At 38.6% G+C, this 12,310-nt stretch overlaps 1 protein-coding gene across 1 annotated transcript in view; it reads right to left on the bottom strand.

The window, feature by feature from the left end:
* The window catches only part of LOC135083007 (uncharacterized), a 167,345-nt gene that overhangs the window by 18,770 nt on the left and 136,265 nt on the right, over positions 1–12,310 (bottom strand). Inside the window, exon 8 of the mRNA XM_063977769.1 lies at positions 1,195–1,522. Within this exon, the coding sequence (XP_063833839.1) occupies positions 1,195–1,522 (328 nt within the window). The remainder of the gene's footprint in view (positions 1–1,194; positions 1,523–12,310) is intronic.

Below are 12,310 nucleotides of genomic sequence, written 5' to 3'. Positions count from 1 at the left end.
GCCAATTTCGTGATCCGGGGAACGTGGGTTCGGTCCCCGCTGCCGCTCGACTATTGTGGTGAGTCCACTCGTGACACAAGCATATTTAGCTTAGTACGAGGGGCTAACGGGACTGTTAGTATTTTGTGCAATAACATCATCATCATCATCATAATTTCAGCCATAGGACGTCCACTGCTGAACATAGGCCTCCCCCAATGCTTTCCATGTTGATCGATTGGTAGCGGCCTGCGTCCAGCGCTTCCCTGCTATTTTACGATGTCTTCGGTCCACCTTGTAGGTGGACGTCCCACGCTGCGTTTTCAATAACATATTGCGTGCAATAACAAATTATTGATAATCTTTTTAAAAAATCCGCATAGTGTACTGGCTCCATAAACATCAACTTCCTCCATCAAAATCAAAAGACGTAGCAGACGAAGGACGCGGGGGGTTGGGAGGCACACTATTACATCTGGGCCAATTTCGTGATCCGGGGAACGTGGGTTCGGTCCCCGCTGCCGCTCGACTATTGTGATGAGCTCACTCGTGACAAATATGCTTTTGTCACGAGTGAGCTCACCACAAACCTCAAATTCCTTCACCAAAACAAAAAACACTCACCTTGTGGACTAATAGGGCTGGCATCGGAGTGCGGTTTCAGCGTTGTAATGAAGGGGTAGTAGGGTTCCCTCTCAGGGTTGGGACAGCAGTACACCAGTCGCAACTGGCTCGAGGGGGCGGAGACTCCGCAGACGTAGCAGACGAAGGACGCGGGGGGTTGGGAGGCACACTATTACATCTGGGCCAATTTCGTGATCCGGGGAACGTGGGTTCGGTCCCCGCTGCCGCTCGACTATTGTGGTGAGTCCACTCGTGACACAAGCATATTTAGCTTAGTACGAGGGGCTAGGGACTGTTAGTATTTTGTGCAATAACATCATCATCATCATCATAATTTCAGCCATAGGACGTCCACTGCTGAACATAGGCCTCCCCCAATGCTTTCCATGTTGATCGATTGGTAGCGGCCTGCGTCCAGCGCTTCCCTGCTATTTTACGATGTCGTCGGTCCACCTTGTAGGTGGACGTCCCACGCTGCGTTTTCAATAACATATTGCGTGCAATAACAAATTATTGATAATCTTTTTAAAAAATCCGCATAGTGTACTGGCTCCATAAACCTCAAATTCCTTCATCAAAACAAAGACTCACCTTGTGGACTAATAGGGCTGGCATCCGAGTGCGGTTTCAGCGTTGTAATGAAGGGGTAGTAGGGTTCCCTCTCAGGGTTGGGACAGCAGTACACCAGTCGCAACTGGCTCGAGGGGGCGGAGACTCCGCAGACGTAGCAGACGAAGGACGCGGTAGAGGGGGGCGCGGGGGGTTGGGAGGCGGGCCTTTCCAGGGAGGGGGAGTGCGTGGCCGCGGCGAGGGACGACTTGTCGCCGGACGACGCGAGGGAAAGAGGGGAGGGTGGGAGGAGCGAGGGGGGCCGCGTCCGTAATGTGTACATTCGCTCGTTCGCTGGCACTCCTCGCATCTGTGAAAGAAATACGCGCGTTATTTAAATTGAAAAGGATAGAAGAGGATAAGATTTTAGTTTTAAAACACAAAAATTAATAAATCACGAAAATGGAATTATAGCTCAATCGATTAAAACTGGAGTACCACCTGAGAGTGTGTATGCAAAGCGGTTTGAGTCGTATCAATGATACGGGGCCCCAGAATACAGGGGCTCCAGTGCCAGACTTTTTTGAATAGGTAGACAGAGTAGGCATTGGCCTAGAGAAGTTCTTTAATTTTGCAATGTTTTAATTAGACCTCAATAAAAAAAAACAGTAAAGTTTTAAAGCTAGATTTAACCGAAATCTAATTATGCAAATGCATAAATCTATATATATAAAAGAAAGTCGTGTTAGTTACACCACTTATAACTCAAGAACGGCTGAACCGATTTAGCTGAAAATTGTCAGGGAGGTAGTTTAGAGCCAGGAGAAGGACATAGGATACTTTTTATCCCGTTCGAAATTAAAAAAAAAGTCTGCTTATTTATTGCCATTAAGGCGGAACAAAGTTCGCCGGGTCAGCTAGTGTTGTATAAATTGAAGAATTCGGTCCCTACAACATCTTCGTAAAAGGCATGAAAAAAGCAAACGGTCGGGGGGTCGCAAATTTTTTTTTCATGCTAGGGGGTCGCGTCATGAAAAAGGTTGAAAAACACTGAGTTAGACGAACCCATGCCCCATGATCTAAATGACCTTTTTTGATGGGGCCCCCAAATTGTGATATAGGGCCCGTCTAAGGCACGCTACGCCACTGGTCCGTATTTCCAAATTACCTCAAAGGATAGACCCAAAAACGTAACTATGTAGAATAATAAAAGGTATAAAACCACTTTTTTAATCTACAGGCTATAAAACTTGTAGGCAAGTGGAACACAGTGATAAAGAAGTTCCTGCATACACTAACTAACACTTGTTACAACAAAAACTAAGGCTAGGTTGCACCATCTTACTTTAACTTTGACAAACGTCAAAAATCCGTCAAAGTCCATACAAAAAGCACCTGTTAACGTTCATAGTTACCGTTAAAGTTATGGTGCAACTCAGCCTACGTTGTAGGTATAAAACCAAGACATACTATGCACCCAGACAGTTATCTATGTATACCAGTTTACCGTCGGTTGTTATCTAAATCTCAGATTATGCTTATCAGCACTAAGCCGTATTTATGATATTAATTCGTCATGAGTGTTTATTTTGATAACTGCGCGATAATGGACTGGCATGAGAGTTGTAAATGAAGTTACTGAAAATAATTTGCTCTTAAATATTTTAGTTACATACGGTATTGCCCCAAGAAGAACATTACACAAGTAATGTATTTGACAGTTTAAACTCTAGGCTAGTCTTATGATATAAAAGGTAAGATTACAGAATTATGTATGATGTGTCTCGTTTATAAACTTGTATTTATCATGTAATAGAAAATACAATATGCTTCCTATTTGTAGCATAAGCACTGCTGGTTTTGCAAATGGCGCCACTAACCAAGCCAGTGGAAATCAACAAACTAAACTTATACGCTAGTAGCGCGAACTAGCAAATGCAAATACGATGTCTCGTTATTTACATTATGTAAATTGCTCACGATATAAAGAATTTCTTAGAATCAGGAAATAATAAGATGATGCTCTTGCAATTACTTGTAGGTTATACTCGTAGTAAAGTCAAGTATGCTTGATAATAATTAACAATAACCATTTATAGATAACAACAATGTATGTGCACTCGAATAGATAGGTAGCTACTTCAACGAAGTGCAAACATCAGCTATAAATTACTATGTTTGTAAGTTTCATTCATTCAACATGAGAAAATAATAATATTGTATTCGTAAGCAGAGCAATTTGTACATACCTAGTTGAACGTTTCTGAACCGTCCCAGCTATGACATTGTTGACAGGAGGGCGCTACTTTATTACCAATACTGGGTTATTAGTTCAAATTTTTGCCACTTGACGTTTCAGAATCTCAGAATCGTTCAACTATAGTAGACTTGATGGCATTTTTTATACTGGAATTGACAGATGTTGTAGCACAAACTCTGCATTTTGCATCTAATAACTTAAGAGAAGGTCTTACTCCTGCACAAGACTTGAATACTGAAATTCATTTACTTCTACACAATATTACTGGATAACAGAGTTTAATGCTTATTCTCGGAATATTCTACACAATCCCATGTAACAATTTTACAGGAAAATGATCAACTTGCAGTAATATCATGACAAACATACTTCATGCTGTCAAAATGTAATTGATAAGATTGCTAAATCATCTAAATACACAAGGCAATTCTGTTTAGGCATGTATTTTTTTTCCTTGTAACAACAAATATTAAATAAACTTATAGGTACGTTTTGAGGATCATTCGGCGCAGGAATTCCGCGATAATCTTGTATTAACTGTTATCAGTACGATAACAAGTACACTTTGAGATATATGATCATTTGCGCGTTATCAAATATGAAATCCAATCATCGAAACGACTTAAGCCACGATGTTATCGCTGCCAGGAGTGTCACTTGAAATCATGTGAACCGATAAGCGGATTATATTCCAAAGTCTGATGATCGATATACGTGCATGAAATTGTGTAACCTTAATTTTGTATCAAACGCCTTGAAAGGTTTGATACCATGGCTGTAAGTAAAGCAGAATTATGTAGGTAAGCCTATTTCACAACTATTTAACTAGCGTGGCATGTGCAAAATCCAACTTCTCGTTAAATATTCAAATATCATTTAATTATATCGAGAAAAGACTTCAATGAAGCCAAACATAACACGTTTATTTTTAATATGTTTATTTTATCATTAGATAGTATCAGTCTTAATATTTATCTCTTTATAGGTAGTAAAAATAGGTTCAATCAAGATTAAAATTAATGTCGCAGCAATAAATAATTAATGTTATAATCAAGTCTTACCGTTTTACAATTATTGTTTCAATTTAGTATGATAATAATGTCACGTATAGACACTACAATGATAAAGTTATAAAAATTAAATTAATGGGCTAGAATAAATTTATTCACGATTGCATCGTTTGAGAAGGCTTAAGGCTATATCGTAGCAAAGTGTAAGAGCATGTATCAGGCCCTTAGTACATATCGGCAATATCAGCGTTCGTGACATACCTAATTTAAATGTTTTCTTGTGTCAAGGGAACTCAATTTGAATTATCTCGATGCGTTCCAATATACATATCGGTTGTAACTTTCAGGGTAAATCATTTGATTGAATTCTACTGGTATGTCCATCGTATTATATCGACAGGAGACTATTACATACAAATATCAACAGGGAGGCAACTAAAGAGTTTGTAGACTTATGACCTAACTAATGATTATGTAAAAGTGCTTTTTAAAAGCCTACTTGCATAAATAAATGAGTTTTATGAGTTTTTTATCCGTTATGACTCATTTATCAAAGACGGCTGGAGTTACACTACTGCGATGTTACTGCTGAGCGGACCATCTTACAAATAGCGAAGCTCTGACTAATTTGGCAATCACCACATTCCAAAATTTCAACCGTGTTACGATACGACTGACGTGCGCGATCAAATCGTATTGAAGCCTCCGAATAGTTGCAAACGCAACTAGAGTTACACCTTCGCAATGTAGTCTACATCATTCCGAATAGACCATTTCCAAAGCCCAGTCGAGTCAATAAGGTTCAACTTTGTGCCAATAAATTCCTATACAAACGGTCTATCGAAGGCCCGAAGACAACCGCGTGTCTAGAAGATTACAAGCTGCAGACGAAGCACGCGGTACCGGCCGGGTCGGCGGGCTATCTGGCCACCCGACCGGGGTCGCCCGATAGCCCCAGATTATTGCTATCAGGACGTGTAGTCTGACCCGGCCGACTCTTTTAGCTCCGATGCACGCTGCACTGTACTTTATAGTAATGTCATTTGTTTGATTGATTAGGTTGTTGTTGTTGAATGTTCTTGCGTTTGTAGTTTGATCTTTCAAGGACAAATTATTGATGAAACGTCAATCAAATGGACACAAACTAATTAAGAATTTTTCGAACTGAAAGTTCAAAGGAACAAAAATATAGCCAGAAGTCACAAACATGTCAAAGAACAAGCTCTAATCAAATGATAAAATGAAAAGTAACTCTCTGTTCTGGTTCGATTTCTAGGAAAACCACCTTTGTCCATTTGGTTCCTAGTTTTCCTGAAGCATTACATGAATCAGAAGACACTTTGATGAAAACAACTGCTGGACAAATGTCTCCCCTAAGAATTGCCCGCAACCAGGCACTTCCCAAGACCTTCATCAGATCGTCTGTCGTCCTCGTAAAGTTTGTAGTGCTATAGAAAAACCAGAATAATCTAGAATACGATGCTTATAGCAAACTAAACTTAGGTACCTAATAAATCTGTTGTTGACCAACTCAAAGGTCTATAAATATCGATGTGTACACACGACCGTAAACACAATCCGGCGACCTGCAGATAATGCACGCTTAACGTCATTATCTGGAACTAAACTAAGTGGAATTTAACATTATAATAAAAGTTGTGGTTGTGTCAACTCGATATTACACTGCAGTATTTTTAAAGAAAGATTTATTACTAAAGATAATTTTAATTCTCGTAAATATATTAATTAGATCACCGATTATGATTGCACATAAAATAATGCGATAACGAGCTTAATTCATATTTTTATTCTTGGATTTAAAAAGCCCAAGATAATAAGTAATCATATCATAAAATAATACATACAATCTTTTTGGTAAATACGGTCGATAAGATAGAGCTAATCTTTAGTAGTCGATATTAGAGACTTATTTGATAAACATCTTCACCAGCAAATAATCTTAGAGATTCCGGAACAAAGGACACGTGGATACGATATGTGGTTAGAGTTGGAATCACATCTAGACCTGGATTCAATACCCAGGTGGAGCACGCAAAAAACACTATCTGTGCCCCAGTTTATACAGTAAATTGCAGGATTGCATCAAGCTGTCTAATATCAAATTTTGTGCGTTGGAAAGCACATTAAACCTATCAGTTGATTGAACCATGTTTGATATCTATAACTGATAACTAGGTATCATGGTTGTGGTGACCTCAATCGTTACATCCTCTTGTGGATTATAATTTATTTTCGATAAGTTTTTGTTATATTTTTCCAAATAGCAACAAGAATTTTTCTTCGTTGCTTAGAGAACGATAGCTCATATCTGCTTACGTTGGCGATACAGTATCAATTATGACTGGAAAGAAGCAATGTTTGTTCCAATCTACTAATAATTATATTACTTCGTTCATTCGTTCGTTTCAGCCGAAAGACGTCCACAGCTGGACAAAAGCCTCCCCCAAGGATATATTACTTACTAAATTATAATGCTGAAGAATTTGTTTTTTTGCTTTAACACGCTAATCTCAGGAACTACTGGTCCGATTTGAAAAAATCTTTTTGTTTTAGATAGCCCATTTATCGAGGACGGCTTTATTTAAGAAATACGCGTGTGGTGTGCTACATTGCGACACAGTAGCTTCTTGTAGCAATCAGCCCTATCGCATCGGCACATTACCGATTACTGAGTACTGAAGTTTGGCAACAAAATGGTGCTCGACTCTGAGACAAGCCACCAGCATATTGTTGAGGAAATTGAGTAGACATTTTTAACACCTTCGCGAAGAAAACTTTCTGTACGTAGTACATTAGTATTCTGTGATGATATAAACCGTATCATTGAATATTTCTGAGGTCCGAGCGGTGACTGGCCTCGCCAGATAATGCACTGACCCAGCGTAATGCCGGGCTTGTTTTTATACGATGCATTATTGATAAGAATACCCAATTACATGTTAATGGAGAGAGATAACTGGCTAGTCTTGAGCAAAGATGAACCTATGGGACTTAGATAAATCAAAACTATAGGTCTATAACATAATACAGCCAGTGGCTGAAGTAAGAGAGCAGCACGTCAAACTTCAGGCACTTACAGGGCAGGTATGTTATGTACCATCCTAGATGCATCTTACTTAACATCAGGTGTGATTGCGGTTAACAATGAAAGCCTGCCTAAACAATGAAAAGTTAAAATAATTTAAAACCCTAATCTTTATACGACTTATCGTCGATTTTTAGGCATCAGTGTTTATCTATAGGTATTATTATTACGTCTGCACTACGAGTTTGACTGCAGATATTGTGTTGCAAGTTAAAAGTAATGCCTCATCAGTCGATAAACGTTATCTTGTCGGTGCGACAAAGACCTGGATGATTATGACTGATATCGATAAAATGATTTGATTTTTGTGGACGTGTTATCAAGATAGTGATGAAATGTTGGAAGGTAATACACTCGCAAACGATACAGGTACATTGTTGTCGTGATATCGATGTTGTGATGGATTCAATACTAAATATTGGAGAAGAGAAATTATCTACAGAAGATTTACAGATGTGACTACAGCCTTTACCTATTTCTCTAAAGGTTTTAGTGGTGACCCAATGAAGTACCCAATCATAAAGATTCAGTTTTTAACTTAATATTAAGTGTCTTGAAAATCAGACCTCATATCATTTTGACTTTCCATAAGAAATTAATATGGTTTAAAAACATAACCCTCATTTTGCCGCAGTCTGGTAAAAATATGACGGTAATATAAAATACAAAAAAACAGGACAAATAAAATAAAATATCTAATGTAATCAATAATAATAAACCTGTGAATGCGTAAGACATATAAATAAAGCTTTTTTTAGAAATAAGAATGCTTAAATTGTGTCGCCTTTTTACTTCTTGTGTTTCTATTTTGTGTGTTATTTCACAATTATTATTAAACAGCACATTTACGTCGACAACATATAAAACACCTCCTAATCCACTCCCAATTCACTCGGATGGCATGCGCAGGAGTCATGGCGCAACATGTGATTGTACAGACATCAAACTACACATTTCTGTTGCAGAATAGCTCTTGTTACAATCACATAAGCTACCAGTGTGCGGTCGTCTGTACACCGAGCCTGTTTGAACGCTGTGTACACACCGCGTGCACCCGCGCCGGTTCACACTTAAGCAAATAACACGCATTGGCGTCATACGAGGGTGGCCAAATTACACGCACTATAAGCGCTACCGAAGTTTTTGTTCTTCTACCCTAAAAAAAGCTAAGCGACTGTACGAAAAACAAGAGATAGACCGAGTACAAAATAACAAGAAGCTACTATGGGAGACGATCAAAACAATAAGCGGTTCTAAACGTATTGCTGACCATTCATCGCTCCTCGTTTCTCCGCAGAATCCCCAACAGAGCCTTGATTTTGTCAACAATTTTTTCGTAAACGTCGGTAAAAAATACGCAGAGAAGATCGACACTAATGTTCCCCTAAATTACGATGATATCAACTCGATCCCTTCGCCTGTAGGCTCCTTTGTTCTGGCCCCTGTAGACGACTCTGAGGTTATGCAGATCATAATTGGTCTGAGGGAGAAATGTGCTGTGGGAATTGATTTGATTTCTAGTAAAATAGTCAAAAGATACGCTAACTTCCTGGTTACTCCAATCACTCATATCTGCAATTTAGCAATGTCAAACGGGGTGTTTCCTGCGGTGTTCAAGGTGGGACTTATTAAGCCAGTACACAAGAGCGGAGAGAGGGACCGTGTCGATAATTATAGACCCATCTCAATTTTACCGACTCTATCAAAGATCCTGGAAAGATTGGTTAATAAGAGACTTGTTGAGTTTCTGGAGTCAAATAGCCTTTTATCTCCTTCTCAGTACGGCTTCCGAAAGGGAAGGTCTACAAATGATGCTGTCCACGAACTTATTCATTCCATTGTAACTTCCCTTGATGATCATAAGAAACCTCTGGTGATATTCCTTGATCTTGCGAAAGCATTCGACACGGTCTCGATTCCTCGTCTCTTGAATAAGCTGGAAAAGGTGGGGGTAAGAGGTATTCCCCTTAAATTTTTTGAGGACTATTTAAATAATAGGACTCAGAGAGTGAAAATAGATAATTGGTTTAGTAGAGATGCTGGTGTCACGTATGGGGTGCCGCAGGGCAGCATATTAGGTCCTACACTGTTTCTAGTGTATATTAATGACCTATGCCAATATCAACTCAACGGGGGTAGTGTCTTTACTTTTGCTGACGACACAGCCCTATTCTTCAGCGGAGACTCCTGGGATGACACCTTTAACAACGCCCAAATGGGATTTGACGGGGTAAATAATTGGCTGAGGCACAACCTACTCACACTGAATGTCACTAAGACGAAATATGTAGCATTTGCGTTCAGATCCAGCCTTCTTCCTTCGCAAGTATTCTCAATTACAGCCCATGGGTGCAGCCCACAACCTCCAGTAGCGCAGTGTCTCTGCCCAGTGGTACAGCGTACGGAGTCCATGAGATACCTCGGAGTCATAATAGACCAAACTCTTGCCTTTAAGTCTCATATTGACACCCTTACTTCAAGGCTACGTAAGCTTATTTACGTCTTCAAAACTTTAAAAAACGTGGCTAGCCGAGGTGTTATAAGGGCAGTTTATTGTGCACTAGGACATTCTTTATTAGAATACTGTGTCTCAGCATGGGGTGGTGCTGCCAAGTCTCATATATTGGGTCTCGAAAGGGCTCAACGTGCCCTTCTTAAGGTGGCAGCTGGGTTACCCTTCCGTTATCCTACCGTAGAACTTTACAAGAACTGGAATGTACTCACAGTTAGGAAAACTTTCATTCTCAATATCATCTTAAAAAAACACACCCAGACAGAGTATGACCCCGAGCTACTAAAGGGTAAGCGGCGAAAAGATAAAGTTTGTCCACCTTCGAAGCTAAATACCTCCTTCTCACATAAATTCTTCTGCTTCCTCGGCCCTTACTTATACAACAAAATAAACGGTAAACTTGACATTTATCCGCTCCCCAAGTCTAGCTGCAAAAAACTGGTCATAAAGTACCTAAATACATTAGACTATGAGGATACTGAAAAAATTCTACATCCGCTTATCTAGGAGTATCAAATACTAGTTTTTGCCCGCGGTCTCAACCGCGTGAAACTTGGTTTGTCACAGATCACCATAAATTATAGCCTTTATGTTATGTTATTCGTAGTAAAGCTAGTAGTTATAAACTACTAGCTTTCCGCCCGCGGCTTCGCCCGCGTCGAGTTTTGTCTGTCACAGAATTTGTCGCGCGCGTCCCTGTTTCAAAAACTGGGATAGTAACTGTCCTATGTTCTTTCCCGGGACTTAAACTGTCTCTATGCCGGATTTCGTCAAGATCGGTTCATTGTTTTGGGCGTGAAAGAAAGACATACAGACATTCAGACAGAGTTACTTTCGCATTTATAATATTAGTATAGATAATACTGTAAGGTTTCACCAAAATTAGTTCATTAGTTTTTACGTGAAAAAGTAACAAACATCCGGACATCCATTCAAACTTACGCATTTATAATAGGTATTTGTGTGTAAATGCTTTAGGTAAATTTCACCTTCACATCCTTATTCGCCCGAGTGTACAGACACGCGCTTCCATCCTTCCTTCCATAACTCATATAAGTCTTTCCCTCATTCACATACACAACACATACACGACCAAACAGGCTACACTTACACATCCACTAGCACACTCACACTTTCACACTCACAGTCATATTTTCACACTCATTCATTTAATTTTTGTTACCGCATGCATTTTTAATTTATTTTTGTTACCAGCTTTTTCTTGCGGCACTGCCCGCGTATTATTGATTATAGATATTTAATAATTAGTATTAGAGCATATTACATTAAGCTGTTCTGTTATCTTTATAATAATACTGTCAAGTAACAACAAATTCGTCCTATGGCTTTTCGAATAGATGTGTAAAGTAACAGGCAAACATCAATTTGTTTTCGCAAACTATCGCACTTAAGGGTCTTACCGCTATACTACCATATAATATTCCACGGGTGGGGGCCTGGTGACCTGTAGAACAGGTTTTAAACAAAACCTATTTCAGGCACCAGTCCCACACAAACTTAGTATTAAGTACCTATAGCGTAATGTATTTTTTTTACCAAATGTAATTTAACCTAAGTTTGTGAGGGGAAATAAATGATTTATTTATTATTTATTATTATTTATTAAAATAGGTTTTATTGTTATCAACTAATAAAAGAGATATTATAGCATATTTGCTTTTGTAAGAAAATAAATTCTGGTACTTCATAAATTCAGATTTATGTCTGTTTAACAAGTTAAAGGTAAAAAAAAAATGAATTATAAATAACTAGAAAAAAATCAATTAAAAATATCAAATAAGGTGCAGAAAAAAAACAAAATTTCTACTTGGGTATTCGATTTTCTTTTGACGAACATTACCGATGTTTGGGGAATTTTTTTATATTATTTACTTCAATTGATAAGAGATAAAGAGGATTTTTTACAATATTATGATTTTATTTTCGTAAAAATGAAGTCTTATGCCATTATGTTGGTTTATGTGCCAGTGTATATTGCATTAAAATTAAATTAATTAATTAAGTGTCCTAACAAAAATGAAGACATGGTGAACCAAGTACACTCACAGCATTCACCTGGGCACACATTAGCATAAAAGGACAGCCTGAGTGAAAACCCCGTCAATACTGTTTGTATACCGTTTATTGATACAGACACCATTTCTCGGATTGTACAAGCAAATTTATAAATATGTCATAGCCAAGCAAACGTTTATGAATTTATGTTGATTTAAAGAAATTAAGAGCAAGTACAGTCGATTAGTCGATTT

Source organism: Ostrinia nubilalis, chromosome 22 (assembly GCF_963855985.1).
Source record: "Ostrinia nubilalis chromosome 22, ilOstNubi1.1, whole genome shotgun sequence".
Taxonomy (NCBI): Eukaryota; Metazoa; Arthropoda; class Insecta; order Lepidoptera; family Crambidae; genus Ostrinia; species Ostrinia nubilalis.
Note: the sequence above shows the minus strand (reverse complement) of the source record. Positions and strands in the feature narration are given on the sequence as shown.